The following is a 15,770-nucleotide window of genomic DNA, read 5'->3' as shown; positions in this document are numbered from 1 at the left end:
TAACGCATGTAACTGTGACAGAGAAGGTGGCCCCTCTCAGCTCTGGGCCCCAAAGCAGCTGCACTCCCTGCACCTATGGTAGCTACACCCCTGTATATAACGCATGTAACTGTGACAGGGAAGGTGGCCCCTCTCAGCTCTGGGCCCCATAGCAGCTGCACTCCCTGCACCTATGGTAGCTACACCCCTGTATATAACGCATGTAACTGTGACAGGGAAGGTGGCCCCTCTCAGCTCTGGGCCCCATAGCAGCTGCACCCCCTGCACCTATGGTAGCTACACTCTGTATATAACATATGTAACTGTGACAGGGAAGGTGGCCCTCTCAGCTCTGGGCCCCAAAGCAGCTGCACTACCTGCACCTATGGTAGCTACACCCCTGTATATAACACATGTAACTGTGACAGGGAAGGTGGCTCCTCTCAGCTCTGGCCCCATAGCAGCTGCACCCCCTTCACCTATGGCAGCTACACCCCTGTATATAACGCATGTAACTGTGACAGAGAAGGTGGCCCCTCTCAGCTCTGGGCCCCAAAGCAGCTGCACTCCCTGCACCTATGGTAGCTACACCCCTGTATATAACGCATGTAACTGTGACAGGGAAGGTGGCCCCTCTCAGCTCTGGGCCCCATAGCAGCTGCACTCCCTGCACCTATGGTAGCTACACCCCTGTATATAACGCATGTAACTGTGACAGGGAAGGTGGCCCCTCTCAGCTCTGGGCCCCATAGCAGCTGCACCCCCTGCACCTATGGTAGCTACACTCTGTATATAACATATGTAACTGTGACAGGGAAGGTGGCCCTCTCAGCTCTGGGCCCCATAGCAGCTGCACCCCCTGCACCTATGGTAGTTCCGCCCTTGCGGCCATGGTAATGTGCAGGACTGAAGAACATATTCCACTGTGAGGTAAATGTTCTATGGCCTGTATCTTGTGGATATGTATTAGAATGGATAGTACATGGCCTGCGTCCTCTGTATAAGAGGAGGGATGCTACATGGCCTGCGTCCTCTGTATTAGGAGGAAGGATGCTACATGGCCCGCATCCTCTGTATTAGACGCGGGCCATGTCTGTGATACATGGCCTCTGCATCCTGTGTATTAGGAGGATAGTGTCTGTGGTACATGGCCTCTGCGTCCTGTGTATAAGGAGGATAGTGTCTGTGGTACACGGCCTCTGCGTCCTGTGTATAAGGAGGATAGTGTCTGTGGTACATGGCCTCTGCGTCCTGTGTATTAGGAGGATAGTGTCTGTGGTACTCGGCCTCTGCGTCCTGTGTATTAGGAGGATAGTGTCTGTGGTACTCAGCCTCTGCGTCCTGTGTATTAGGAGGATAGTGTCTGTGATGCACAGCCTCTGCGTCCTGTGTATTAGGAGGATAGTGTCTGTGGCACTCAGCCTCTGCGTCCTGTGTATTAGGAGGATAGTGTCTGTGATGCACAGCCTCTGCGTCCTGTGTATTAGGAGGATAGTGTCTGTGGTACTCGGCCTCTGCGTCCTTTGTATTAGGATAGTGTCTGTGACACACGGCCTCTGCGTCCTTTGTATTAGGAGGATAGTGTCTGTGACACACGGCCTCTGCGTCCTGTGTATTAGGAGGATAGTGTCTGTGGTACATGGCCTCTGCATCCTGTGTATTAGGAGGATAGTGTCTGTGGTACACGGCCTCTGCGTCCTGTGTATTAGGAGGATAGTGTCTGTGGTACACGGCCTCTGCGTCCTGTGTATAAGGAGGATAGTGTCTGTGGTACACGGCCTCTGCGTCCTGTGTATAAGGAGGATAGTGTCTGTGGTACACGGCCTCTGCGTCCTGTGTATTAGGAGGATAGTGTCTGTGGTACACGGCCTCTGCGTCCTGTGTATAAGGAGGATAGTGTCTGTGGTACATGGCCTCTGCGTCCTGTGTATTAGGAGGATAGTGTCTGTGGTACACGGCCTCTGCGTCCTGTGTATTAGGAGGATAGTGTCTGTGGTACTCGGCCTCTGCGTCCTTTGTATTAGGATAGTGTCTGTGACACACGGCCTCTGCGTCCTTCGTATTAGGAGGATAGTGTCTGTGGTACTCTGCCTCTGCGTCCTGTGTATTAGGAGGATAGTGTCTGTGACACACGGCCTCTGCGTCCTGTGTATTAGGAGGATAGTGTCTGTTGTACTCTGCCTCTGCGTCCTGTGTATTAGGTGGATAGTGTCTGTGGTACACGGCCTCTGCGTCCTGTGTATTAGGAGGATAGTGTCTGTGGTACACGGCCTCTGCATCCTGTGTATTAGGAGGGTAGTGTCTGTGACACACGGCCTCTGCATCCTGTGTATTAGGAGGATAGTGTCTGTGACACACGGCCTCTGCATCCTGTGTATTAGGAGGATAGTGTCTGTGACACTCGGCCTCTGCGTCCTTTGTATTAGGATAGTGTCTGTGACACACGGCCTCTGCGTCCTGTGTATTAGGAGGATAGTGTCTGTGGCACTCGGCCTCTGCGTCCTGTGTATTAGGAGGATAGTGTCTGTGGTACATGGCCTCTGCGTCCTGTGTATTAGGAGGATAGTGTCTGTGGCACTCGGCCTCTGCGTCCTGTGTATTAGGAGGATAGTGTCTGTGGTACACGGCCTCTGCGTCCTGTGTATTAGGAGGATAGTGTCTGTGGTACTCTGCCTCTGCGTCCTGTGTATTAGGAGGATAGTGTCTGTGACACACGGCCTCTGCGTCCTGTGTATTAGGAGGATAGTGTCTGTTGTACTCGGCCTCTGCGTCCTGTGTATTAGGAGGATAGTGTCTGTGACACACGGCCTCTGCGTCCTGTGTATTAGGAGGATAGTGTCTGTTGTACGCCGCCTCTGCGTCCTGTGTATTAGGAGGATAGTGTCTGTGGTACATGGCCTCTGCATCCTGTGTATTAGGAGGATAGTGTCTGTGGTACACGGCCTCTGCGTCCTGTGTATAAGGAGGATAGTGTCTGTGGTACACGGCCTCAGCGTCCTGTGTATTAGGAGGATAGTGTCTGTTGTACTCTGCCTCTGCGTCCTGTGTATTAGGAGGATAGTGTCTGTGACACACGGCCTCTGCGTCCTGTGTATTAGGAGGATAGTGTCTGTGGTACTCTGCCTCTGCGTCCTGTGTATTAGGAGGATAGTGTCTGTGGTACTCTGCATCCTGTGTATTAGGAGGATAGTGTCTGTGACACACGGCCTCTGCGTCCTGTGTATTAGGAGGATAGTGTCTGTGACACACGGCCTCTGCGTCCTGTGTATTAGGAGGATAGTGTCTGTGACACACGGCCTCTGCGTCCTGTGTATTAGGAGGATAGTGTCTGTGGTACTCTGCCTCTGCGTCCTGTGTATTAGGTGGATAGTGTCTGTGGTACACGGCCTCTGCGTCCTGTGTATTAGGAGGATAGTGTCTGTGGTACACGGCCTCTGCATCCTGTGTATTAGGAGGGTAGTGTCTGTGACACACGGCCTCTGCATCCTGTGTATTAGGAGGATAGTGTCTGTGACACACGGCCTCTGCATCCTGTGTATTAGGAGGATAGTGTCTGTGACACTCGGCCTCTGCGTCCTGTGTATTAGGAGGATAGTGTCTGTGGCACTCGGCCTCTGCGTCCTGTGTATTAGGAGGATAGTGTCTGTGACACACGGCCTCTGTGTCATGTGTATTAGGAGGATAGTGTCTGTGGTACATGGCCTCTGCGTCCTGTGTATTAGGAGGATAGTGTCTGTGGCACTCGGCCTCTGCGTCCTGTGTATTAGGAGGATAGTGTCTGTGGTACACGGCCTCTGCGTCCTGTGTATTAGGAGGATAGTGTCTGTGGTACTCTGCCTCTGCGTCCTGTGTATTAGGAGGATAGTGTCTGTGACACACGGCCTCTGCGTCCTGTGTATTAGGAGGATAGTGTCTGTTGTACTCGGCCTCTGCGTCCTGTGTATTAGGAGGATAGTGTCTGTGACACACGGCCTCTGCGTCCTGTGTATTAGGAGGATAGTGTCTGTGGCACTCGGCCTCTGCGTCCTGTGTATTAGGAGGATAGTGTCTGTGACACACGGCCTCTGCGTCCTGTGTATTAGGAGGATAGTGTCTGTGGTACACGGCCTCTGCGTCCTGTGTATTAGGAGGATAGTGTCTGTGGTACTCTGCCTCTGCGTCCTGTGTATTAGGAGGATAGTGTCTGTGACACACGGCCTCTGCGTCCTGTGTATTAGGAGGATAGTGTCTGTGGTACACGGCCTCTGCGTCCTGTGTATTAGGAGGATAGTGTCTGTGGTACACGGCCTCTGCGTCCTGTGTATTAGGAGGATAGTGTCTGTGACACACGGCCTCTGCGTCCTGTGTATTAGGAGAATAGTGTCTGTGACACACGGCCCCTGCGTCCTGTGTATTAGGAGAATAGTGTCTGTTGTACTCGGCCTCTGCGTCCTGTGTATTAGGAGGATAGTGTCTGTGGTACATGGCCTCTGCATCCTGTGTATTAGGAGGATAGTGTCTGTGACACACGGCCTCTGCATCCTGTGTATTAGGAGGATAGTGTCAGTGGTACATGGCCTCTGCATCCTGTGTATTAGGAGGATAGTGTCTGTGGTACATGGCCTCTGCATCCTGTGTATTAGGAGGATAGTGTCTGTGACACACGGCCTCTGCATCCTGTGTATTAGGAGGATAGTGTCTGTGACACACGGCCTCTGCATCCTTTGTATTAGGAGGATAGTGTCTGTGACACACGGCCTCTGCGTCCTGTGTATTAGGAGGATAGTGTCTGTGACACACGGCCTCTGCGTCCTGTGTATTAGGAGGATAGTGTCTGTGACACACGGCCTCTGCGTCCTGTGTATTAGGAGGATAGTGTCTGTGACACACGGCCTCTGCGTCCTTTGTATTAGGAGGATAGTGTCTGTGGTACTCTGCCTCTGCGTCCTGTGTATTAGGAGGATAGTGTCTGTGACACACGGCCTCTGCGTCCTGTGTATTAGGAGGATAGTGTCTGTGACACACGGCCTCTGCGTCCTGTGTATTAGGAGGATAGTGTCTGTGGTACTCTGCGTCCTGTGTATTAGGAGGATAGTGTCTGTGACACACGGCCTCTGCGTCCTGTGTATTAGGAGGATAGTGTCTGTGGTACTCTGCGTCCTGTGTATTAGGAGGATAGTGTCTGTGGTACACGGCCTCTGCGTCCTGTGTATTAGGAGGATAGTGTCTGTGACACACGGCCTCTGCGTCCTGTGTATTAGGAGGATAGTGTCTGTGACACACGGCCTCTGCGTCCTGTGTATTAGGAGGATAGTGTCTGTGACACACGGCCTCTGCGTCCTGTGTATTAGGAGGATAGTGTCTGTGGTACACGGCCTCTGCGTCCTGTGTATTAGGAGGATAGTGACTGACACACGGCCTCTGTATCCTGTGTATTAGGATAGTGTCTGTGGTACTCTGCCTCTGCGTCCTGTGTATTAGGAGGATAGTGTCTGTGGTACTCTCCCTCTGCGTCCTGTGTATTAGGAGGATAGTGTCTGTGACACACGGCAACTGCGTCCTGTGTATTAGGAGGATAGTGTCTGTGGTACACGGCCTCTGCGTCCTGTGTATTAGGAGGATAGGGTCTGTGGTACTCTGCCTCTGCGTCCTGTGTATTAGGAGGATAGTGTCTGTGATACACGGCCTCTGCGTCCTGTGTATTAGGAGGATAGTGTCTGTGACACACGGCCTCTGCGTCCTCCTGTGTATTAGGAGGATAGTGTCTGTGACACACGGCCTCTGCGTCCTCCTGTGTATTAGGAGGATAGTGACTGTGACACACGTCCTGTGTATTAGGAGGATAGTGTCTGTGGTACTCTGCATCCTGTGTATTAGGAGGATAGTGACTGTGACACACGGCCTCTGCATCCTGTGTATTAGGAGGATAGTGACTGTGACACACGGCCTCTGCATCCTGTGTATTAGGAGGATAGTGTCTGTGGTACACGGCCTCTGCGTCCTGTGTATTAGGAGGATAGTGTCTGTGGTACACGACCTCTGCATCCTGTGTATTAGGAGGATAGTGTCTGTGACACACGGCCTCTGCGTCCTGTGTATTAGGAGGATAGTGTCTGTGGTACTCGGCCTCCGCGTCCTGTGTATTAGGAGGATAGTGTCTGTGGTACTCGGCCTCCGCGTCCTGTGTATTAGGAGGATAGTGTCTGTGGTACTCGGCCTCCGCGTCCTGTGTATTAGGAGGATAGTGTCTGTGACACACGGCCTCCGCGTCCTGTGTATTAGGAGGATACCGCGTCTGTCTGGATGGGGATCTGGCTGGGTGTGATCTGCTTTGGGTGTACATCTTGGCCTCGGCGTCTGCACCAGCGCTGTGACTGTAGGAGGAGAGAGCATGTGGCTGCTGGAGGGAGGGAGGGGGAGAGATGCAGGGAGAGGGGAGGGATACAGGGGAGATGGAGAGAGCGAGGGGAGGGATAAGGGGGGAGGTAGCAGGGACGATTTGGACTGGGTGACCCCAAGCTCTCTGCGGTTTGGGGACAAGGACTTATCACGTGCCAGCACCTTCTCCTCCCTGTGGTGAGATATGCATTTATATTCTCCCCTTCCCTCCCTGTGTCCAGGCCCTGGGCTCCCTGCCTCACCCTGCTTCTCTCCTCCCTGCAGCCTGCTACATTCCTCCTCTCTCCCCTGCCTGGTACTCTGTCCTTGCTGGTGTCTGTCTGGCTCTGTCTCTCCCCTCTGTGACTGCAGGGGTCCTTCTCAGCCCCCCATGTCACACCACCCTGCACCCTGTCTCCTATAGACCCCTCTTCTATCTTTCTAACAAAAAAAAAAAAAAAGGCCAGAAACATGTGATCCCAAATATCCCTGGGAACCGTCTGGGCCGTAACTTGTTTTGGCAGGACCCCTTCTGTCTCTGTCTATTAATGTTATTGTACAGTATGCCCTGTATTATGTGCTGGTGGTATAGAAGTAGGATCATTTAACCCTATCTGCGCTGGGTTCAGCGTGATTGCTCATAGCCCCTCATTAACCCCTTCAGTATAAAGTGTTGGTATTGCTTTGGCTAACTCTGCGATACTTGAGTGTGAGTGTGAGTGTGGCCCAGGATTACTACGTACATACCACTGGGGGTGGCAGGGTCCTCATTGTGCTGGACTACCACCAGTACATGGGGTGTGAGCACTAGTGGCATCCTCCTACTGTATATATACACCCAGGCTCTTAACCCATTCACTGCTGAGTATGCTATGGAGGTTGTGGCCCTGACAATGCTCTGACTTGACTCTTTCAGTGCTGGCAGGAAGGCTACGTAGCAACACCCTTAGGGTAAAACCTTAATGTTTCCTTTTTTGCTCTCCAGGAAAAAACCTGGCTGTGTCTTTCTAATCCCAGGGAAGTGAGTAAGCTGTAAACATGGCATGGGTTTATCATGGTACAAACCTGCCGTTCCTGAAATGCTGTCATGTTAATCGCAATTATCATCTTAATTATCTCCCTGTGTTTATCCCAAGAGTCCCAAATTATAGATAATGTAGAAAAGATCACTGCATGCAAGCTGTCCTGGGCCCCGGCATCTGGAAGTGCCTGGGCAGCTCATTTTTCCCACCGCAACCCCCCACCCCCCCACCCCCCCCCCCCCCGACTGCTTCCGCTGCACTGAACAAAGCGGGTCCTGGAGCGCAGTCTTATGTAGGGTACACACCAGGCTGACCCGCTCAGTGTCTCGTCCGACCCGCTCACGGTGACGCGGGGGGGCACGACCCGCTCACGATGTGCACCGTGAGCGGGTCCGATCCGATGGCGACCCGCAACCCGGCTGTATGATCGTCATTGAGATCCTACCTGCAGCAGGTAGGATCTCAATAACGACCGACCGACCCGCGGGACCGCGCATCGGATCGGTATCGGTCCACACCAGGTCAGAAAAGGGCCCAATCAGCACACAATCTACATCCAATTGGTCGGAATTGGATCTAGATTGTGGGGATCGGGCCCTAGTCGTCCTGGTGTGTACCCAGCATTATTCAACCCAGGACGCTGGTGGTCAATTAAAATGCTGCACCGGCTTTTGAGCCAATCAGAACTCGCATTCTGGCTGCCTGTATGCTAGCTCTGATTGGCTCACCAGCTGGTGCTGCATTTTAATTGGCCATCCTAAGTTGAAGAAGCCTGCGCTCCGGGACCTCCAGGCTGCAGCTCAACTGAAAAGGAGATGGGGCAGCAGGAGCCGGGTTAGGTAAGTCCAGTGAGGAGGGGGAGGCCTGGGGACTGGAAATGAGTCCCAGGCCCCAAAATTCTGCAAAACTCTGACCCTAGGGTCAATTGAGTAATTGAGTTAATTAGTGGGAGAATGGCAATAGGGAGGGGCACGATGTCCCCAAGCAATGCCCTGTGTTTACGTTCTGGTGTTTGTTACCCATATAATGGCTGTATGTATGTATGTATATACTGTATGGTGTGTATTCAGACATAGTTGTCATTCCTCTTCTTCCAGGATGTGAAGCCAGGAAGGAAACAGGAGGCTGGATAGAGGAACTCATCCAGGCAGGAGACGAGGGAGCACTGTGGAAGGGAGTGACCGTAGCCCCAACCAGGTCACCATCTGCCGGTCCTGTTTGACATCATTAGGACAGTGGACCTCAGTTCCCCTACCTGGGGTGTAAGAAATGACTGGGAGATACACCCATGCTGTGGTAAGGGGGGTGCCCTCCTCTCTGGCACAGGAAGGAGATGGGCAGGTGGACCTGGCGAGGGCACAGAGGGAGAGTGGGGTCTTCTGTGGCATCTTGAGGCAGAAGCTGGGCCTTCAGGTGATCGAACTACCCCCAAACGAAGATCTCCCCCGGGGACAACTAATCGGGGACATGGCAGTTGTGATCGCAGACACCGCCTTAATCACTCGCCCCTATAATCCTGCAAGGAGAAAAGAGGTGAATTCCTATTTATCTGTCACATATGATTATGTATGCGTCCCATCCTCGTTTCCTAATCGTCCATCTGTGCCCCCGATTCCTCCTCACCCTCTGCTTCTCTCCATCTTACCCTCAGACAGAAGGTCTGCAGAAATTGTTTGAAGAGCTGAAATTCCGAGTATGTGAACTTGAAGATGAGAACGCCACACTGGATGCCAGTGATATACTATACACAGGTGGGTGATTGTCTGGGTCGTCATTGTCGGAGCCCAACTGGATCCTCAGGGAAATGGGGAAGATGCATCAAGACTAGAAAAGCGGAGACCTAGCCCAAAGCAATCAATCTCCTTCTGTCATTACCTTAGAGCAGGCATGTCCAATCTATGGTCCTCCAGCTGCTGTGTAACTACACATCCCAGCATGCCTTGCAATAGTTGTAGCATTTCCTAATAGCAAAACTGTGGCAATGCATGTTGGGAATTGTAGTTTCATAACAGCTGGAGAGCCATAGTTTGGACATGCCTGGTTTAGTCCACCAATGCTGATGTTAAAGATCTTCTCCGATTGTCAGGAGGCTGTAAGAGGGAGGGAGGGGGGGGGGGGTGTGGGGGGGGGGTGTATTTGGAGCATTGGAGAAGGTCCCGTTTGGGACAGTGACTCGGAAATCAGAGCAGAACTCAGCTAAGCAGGTGCAATATTAGACCTGTTCCATGAGTCCTGTATAGAGAACAGCAGAGGAGATTTGGGAGAGGATGAGTTTTAGCCAGCGATTAAACGGCCGATTGGCATGGAGCCACGGAGTTCAGCAAATAGAGAAGAGGGTATTACAGTAATCTATCTGGATATGAAAACAAAGGAACGTCCATGTACAGGGTACAGTTCATCCCGAATGTTCTGTCTGACAGACAGGGATTCTTCCATTGTTATGAGTGCTAGGGAAAATAAGGGAAGATGTTGGCGGGGAAGCGCTTCCACAGAAATGTCCCACGTGCACTCTGCAGAGAGTCCTTCATGATTCACCTCCCATCTAGGAGGAAAGCCCGGAGCGATCGCTAAGCATGGCTCATTAACCCCTGGAGTGCCAATGTTGCTGTGAGCAATCCTCAAAATATCCGCTACAAATGACAGTGTCGCGCACAGCCAAGTCAATCAAATGACATTTAGTTAAATATTGCACCCAAATAAATAAGTCGCTGGGAGTGGCACCCTGGATTTTCTAACGTATATTTTGAGGACCTCTAACAGCAACATTGGCACTCAAAAAAAAAAAAAAAATATTTGCCTATTTTGACAAATTCCCTTGGCACTCAAAGGGTTAACAGCCCAATTGACGTGCTCTGAAAACCTCCCCTTATTAGCCACTGGCTGAAGCCACAGTAATGTTTACGTTCCAACTTTGGAAACTTTTTCGGAGAGGGGTCCGACAAATCCCTCTCCGTCACACAGTGCTTGCACGTGCCCCGACCTGATGCGGTGTGTTCGCTTACCAGCTGGATCTGAACCCAGATATAAATTGGTAGCTTAACTTTTTTCAGACTTCACTGGGATTGGTTTGATTTGGATCCTGTGTCCTGACATGTGACAAATTCCCCCAAAAAGGCATTGCAAATCGCCACGTTATGTGCCATTATGGAATCTTAAGTTTTGGGGGCTTTAACAGGAATAAATAACCCTTTGTTATCAACAGCTGTTACTGAAACCCAACAGAATCAATCAGCAAAGCCTAGATCTATAGATGGGAAGGACTAGCAACCTAATTCTGGGATGTACAAAAGCCTGATTTTATTCATTACCACTTTCTTATATAGCGCACACATATTCCGCAGCGCTGTACAGAGAATATTTGAACATTCACATCAGTCCCTGCCCCAGTGGAGCTTACAATCTATACTCCCTACCACATGTACACGCGCACACACAGGCATTTTAGGGTTGATTTTGAGGGAGACCATTAACCTACCAGTATATTTTTGGATTGTGGGAGGAAACCGGAGTGCCCACACAAGCACAGGGAGAAAATACACTCCACACAGTTAGGGCCTTGGTGGGAATGGAACCATGACCTCAGCGCTGTGAGGCAGTAATGCTACCCATTACACCATACACCGTACTGACCAATGATGTATAGCAGTCTGCATGTACAGAGCCGTTTCTGCAATGAGGGTCTCTGTGACTCTTGAGCCGCCACATGTTTAACCTAAACAAACCTTTGGGATCAGAGCAATTATATAGAGGGATCCTGGCCGTGGGGAGCTGCTCTCAGGCAGAGCAGAAGGAGAGCAGGTTAGAAGCTAAAATGCCCAGGAGTGAGGGTCTGGGACCTGCGCACCTGCCCCTTTTTCTCTGCATCAGGAATGCCATTGTACACAGGTGGTCCATCCATGGCTCCTAACACAGCAGCTTCTACCTGCCAGCATACAGGTATCTACTGGGGGTCTTTACTACAGATTGAGCAAATCTGCTTCATCACTGTGCAGGAAAGTGGGTGTGAGAGCTGGGGGACCAATCACAAACTAGCCTGATTGTGGCTGATGATTTGAATAAAGTGATGTAAGCATGCTTGGGATAGGCATTTAAATATCTTTACACAGAACTAAGGACCACAGAGGGCTGAGGTTACCCAACGGATAAATAAGGGGCAGACTAGATGGCCTAAGTCAGGGGTTGCCAAACTTCTTCGAATCACTGCACCAGCGGCGGCTCTTACCTCTGTGGAGGAGGGGGGCTGCCACAATGTGCCCCCCCCCCCCCCTCCGCTGCCGCTGTGCTTGTGGTCCCCGCTACTGCTGCCACCGCCAATCCTGGTCCCAGCATGCACAGTATCATCCTCATACTGCGCAGATGCGGAACACTGTTTTTATGGGCTGCCGCTCGACAGCCCATGTAGAGGCATCCCGGAGGGAGGGAACACCTCCCAATGGGATGGCCTTGGGTGACTGGCAGGTCAGACTTCCAATAGGAGGTCACTGCCATTCACAGTGTAGCCAGAGCAGGCTCACAGACTAGGGGCTAGATGCACTAAGCTTCAAAAGTGATAAAATGGAGAGTGATAAACAGGCAGCCAAATGTCAGGCAGGAGCTGATTGGTTGTTTATCACTCTCCATTTTATCACTTTTGAAGCTTAGTGCATCCGACCCTCACTGTGCTAAGTGGTTCTTCTCTGCCATTACATTCTATGATTCTAAAATTGGTCCTCATGTACAGTACACCTGCAATCCCCTTCTGGTGTTCAGCCAGGGCTAAGAGCCCACACAGAGGTCCTTATTCTGGCGCCCGAACCCCCGTAGGCATGTGAATGGATGATTTGCGTAGTCATCAATTCGCAGCCTTGGGTGTGGGGGAGAAATCATCTAATCGAATGATTACTTCAGTGCCCACAGATCTGAGACACCTCTATGGCGTCTCTGATCTGTGGGAGCCCTGTGTGGGAAGCAGGTGGGCAGCTGACAACCTCTAATGCCAGCTGCCTGCCCTCCGCACCATCAGAGAATTACCATGGTAACGCCCATGAAACACTGGGCGTTCCCATAGGCAAAATCCCAGGCCCGCAGGACTTCTGTGGGCGCTCACGCATAGTGCTGCACATGTGCATAAAAACCTATGTGCACTCCATGATCCAGTTCCAATGTATCCCATGTGCCGCAGGTGGTTTTTGACCATGGGGGCAGATGTAAAGTCTTCGAGAGTGGGTAAAGTAAAGAGATAAAGCACCAGCCAATTAAATCCTAACTGATATTTTGAAAACCACAGCACTGAGCCTTGAAAAGTGATACAGCAGAGAGCACCAGCCAATTGGCTCCTAAATTTCATGTTATAGTCTAGGTTTAAAAAATTACCATTATGAGCTGATTGACTGTTACTTTAGGCCCTTTATTTTAACAACCAATCAGCTCATAGGGGTCATTTTTCAAACCCAGCCTGTAACATGACAGTTAGGAGCCAATTGGCTGGTACTTTATCGCTCCCCACTGGATCGCTTTTCAAGGCTTAGTATATCTGTTCCGGAGACCTCTTCTGCATAGCAGTAATGTCTGCTCATATTTCCTGTGTTACAGGTACAGAGATATTTGTGGGTCTGTCCAAATGGACCAATCTCCAGGGAGCAGAGATGGTGGCGAAAACATATCAGGTAATTAACCATATTCCATTCCACGGGTAAAAATATTTTCTACAATGGACCCAGTTATCCTCCAGCAGTCACCTGCCATTGTGCTGTCTGCAATATAACTATCCTTCGCCTGCCTCCATCTTGTTCTATTGGTCACCATCCCTACTGGGGGTGGGGAGCCATTATAGGCTGGTAGTAGTCATACATATACCGGTTAACTCCACAAACATGGCTGCCTCTTGTGTTCAGTGCTACACAAATCTCACACAATGCATATACTGTATCTGCTTTCTAGGATTATGCTGTTTCCACTGTTCCAGTTGATGGAGACCTGCATCTAAAAAGCTTCTGCAGTATGGCCGGCCCGGACACTCTGGTTATCGGGAGCAGCAGCGCGGCTAAGAAAGCCCTGAAGGTGCGGCACAAACCGTATGAGGAGATTGGTGGTGTTCTTATAATGATATTAGTGTGTGCAATAATATACAGTATTCCCTCATCTGCAGTCTGGTCTGTGTATTTCCTGATATGCAGTGAAAGCAGTTATCTGGCAGACTTGCCTACTTTTGAAAACTAGTTTCAGGGAGATTATAGTTGGTATAGAATCTTGCACAGCGCCTCATTGTAATGTGGGCTAGGAGAAATGAGGAAGGGAGGGAGATTGCTGATATTTCAGGGAGTCGGCTATGGTATCTGGTAGTTGGGTAATTCCCTTTGCATACGAGTTAAGCCATCTTGGTGGTACAGGAGTCAGTGATTTCTGTGTAGCCGTAGGCCTATAAAGGGAGTGCTCTCGTGTACTGAATATTTCAGTTCATCAGTTTTGGGCCATATCATATATACAGTATCAGATAACTCATGCTTTCATAAATGGAGGTGACCATTTCTGTCCTCAAACATACAGAAATGGCTGCTTCCACGTTTTTAGTCTGATAAATGCAGGTGTGGATTAAGACAGGAGGGGGCCTGTATGCAGGGACAATGCAGGCCACACTCCTCTCTGTCAGCCGTCTCCGCACTGTAGACTATGGCTTTGTGCCAGATTGTACTGCACATGCGTAGGTCTCTAGCCAAATGGCACCTAAGCCTTCTTCCCAGGGACGTACCATGGGTGGGTAGTGGCCCCAGTGCATCACTCTGCCCAGGGCCTGCAATGCTGTTAAGACAGTCCTGGTACCATGTGTAAGGATAGGGGACAAACACATTTTTACAATTTGTCCCCTTCCCCTGTGGGTGAGGTGTAATAGGATGCTAATTTTTTTTATTTTATTTTTTGTAAAAAAAAAAAAAAACAAACAACCAGGTGCATTTACACGTTTTCCAAAATTCAAAATTGCATCCAGACAACATCAAAAATCCTAAAATAAATAGACCAGGTCCAGCCTGAAAAGAACTAGAGCCATCGAAGGACTTATCCTCTCCTTGTAGATTAAAGTAAGCCTGGACTTTAATCCTGCATTGCAATAGACCGAATTGGGGGCGGGCTCTGACATCATGTGATGTCATCCGCCTGCCCCGCCCCAAGCAGGGCGCACCCATCATTTTTATGGACAGGACCATAAAAACTGCTGGGCAGACCTCACCAACAGTTCCCTGCCTGTCCAGCATTTTGGGAACGCCTGTGTAGAACTCGCCGAAGGCGTTTGCTCTGGGGGTGCGCACATGTGCAACAGTGACCATGCGCAGACCCACCCCATCGAAAATGGGGACGAATTTGCTGCTTACCAAGCAAGTCTGAATGGGCCACTGTCTAATCAAAATAGGTTATTACCATGTTTAATAACACTGGACTAAGATTGGATTAATGTTTTCTGAACAGGTGATAAAATGGAGAGTGATAAACAGCCAGCCAATCAGCTCCTACCTGCCATGTCACAGACTGTGTTTGAAAAATGTCAGACAGGAGCTGATTGGCTGGCTGTTTATCACTCTCTATCACTTTTTTAAAGCATAGAGAATCTGGCCCTTTCACACGAGCTCTTACCTGGCAATAACCTGAGTTTTCAACAGAGTATGACCCTACTATAGTTGTAAGTCAGGCATGTCCAAACTATGGCCCTCCAGCTGTTGTGAAACTACACATCCCAGCATGCCTTGCCACAGTTTTAGCATACCCTAATTGCAAAACTGTGGCAAGGCATGATGGGATATTGTAGTTTCACAACAGCTGGTTTACACACACCTGCTGTAAGTGATTCTTTTGGGTTCCAGAACAATGGTAAGTTGGATGTTTGGTTCCCAGGTGAAGAAAGATTCAATGCCACGGTATTAGATCAATAAATATTGCGGTCGGAGTAGGCTCATGGTGTCCATGTGAACAGTCCTTGTTGTATTTCCCGGTTATTAGAAACTAATTCCTGTCTATAAATGCCATTTCCCTCTCAGGTGATGGAGCAGCTCACAGATCACCATTATGAGACGCTGACTGTGCCAGACGACCCAGCCGCTAACTGCATCTACGCTCGCGTGGGTCCTAAAACCAACGTCTTGGTTCACCGCAGTGCGGAAGAATATCCCAACAGTGTGCAGGTAACTAGGATTCGCTGCACTCTGTGGTGCGTAGTAATGCCTGGCTCCGCTTCTGGGCTCTGTGGGAGTGGGGCAACTCCTGAAATGCTCTGCACACACCCGATGCTGTCAGTTAATAGCTAATGTTTACACTGTATGTATCGTTGCACAGAACACATTATTAAGTTGCACGGTTACTTACTACCAGTGTACAAAGCAGCGTGAATATTAGAGACTAAGGGCGAGATATAATAGGATGAGTTTTTTTTTTTTTTTTTTTTTT

At 50.2% G+C, this 15,770-nt stretch overlaps 1 protein-coding gene across 2 annotated transcripts in view; it reads left to right on the top strand.

Annotated features, from left to right (window-relative positions):
- DDAH2 (DDAH family member 2, ADMA-independent) overlaps positions 1–15,770 on the top strand; it is an 83,351-nt gene that overhangs the window by 65,287 nt on the left and 2,294 nt on the right. The window contains exons 1-6 of one of the 2 annotated variants that reach the window (XM_083160051.1): positions 6,406–6,534; positions 8,456–8,891; positions 9,010–9,109; positions 12,930–13,003; positions 13,278–13,397; positions 15,365–15,508. In XM_083160051.1, coding sequence (XP_083016177.1) covers positions 8,628–8,891; positions 9,010–9,109; positions 12,930–13,003; positions 13,278–13,397; positions 15,365–15,508 — 702 coding nt within the window. In that variant the 5' untranslated portion in view covers positions 6,406–6,534; positions 8,456–8,627. Of the gene's footprint in view, positions 1–6,405; positions 6,535–8,455; positions 8,892–9,009; positions 9,110–12,929; positions 13,004–13,277; positions 13,398–15,364; positions 15,509–15,770 lie in introns of those variants that run through there. The other variant, XM_083160052.1, reaches the window with a different exon arrangement.

This window comes from Crinia signifera, chromosome 9, assembly GCF_055691185.1.
Source record: "Crinia signifera chromosome 9, ASM5569118v1, whole genome shotgun sequence".
Taxonomy (NCBI): domain Eukaryota; kingdom Metazoa; phylum Chordata; class Amphibia; order Anura; family Myobatrachidae; genus Crinia; species Crinia signifera.
Note: the sequence above shows the minus strand (reverse complement) of the source record. Positions and strands in the feature narration are given on the sequence as shown.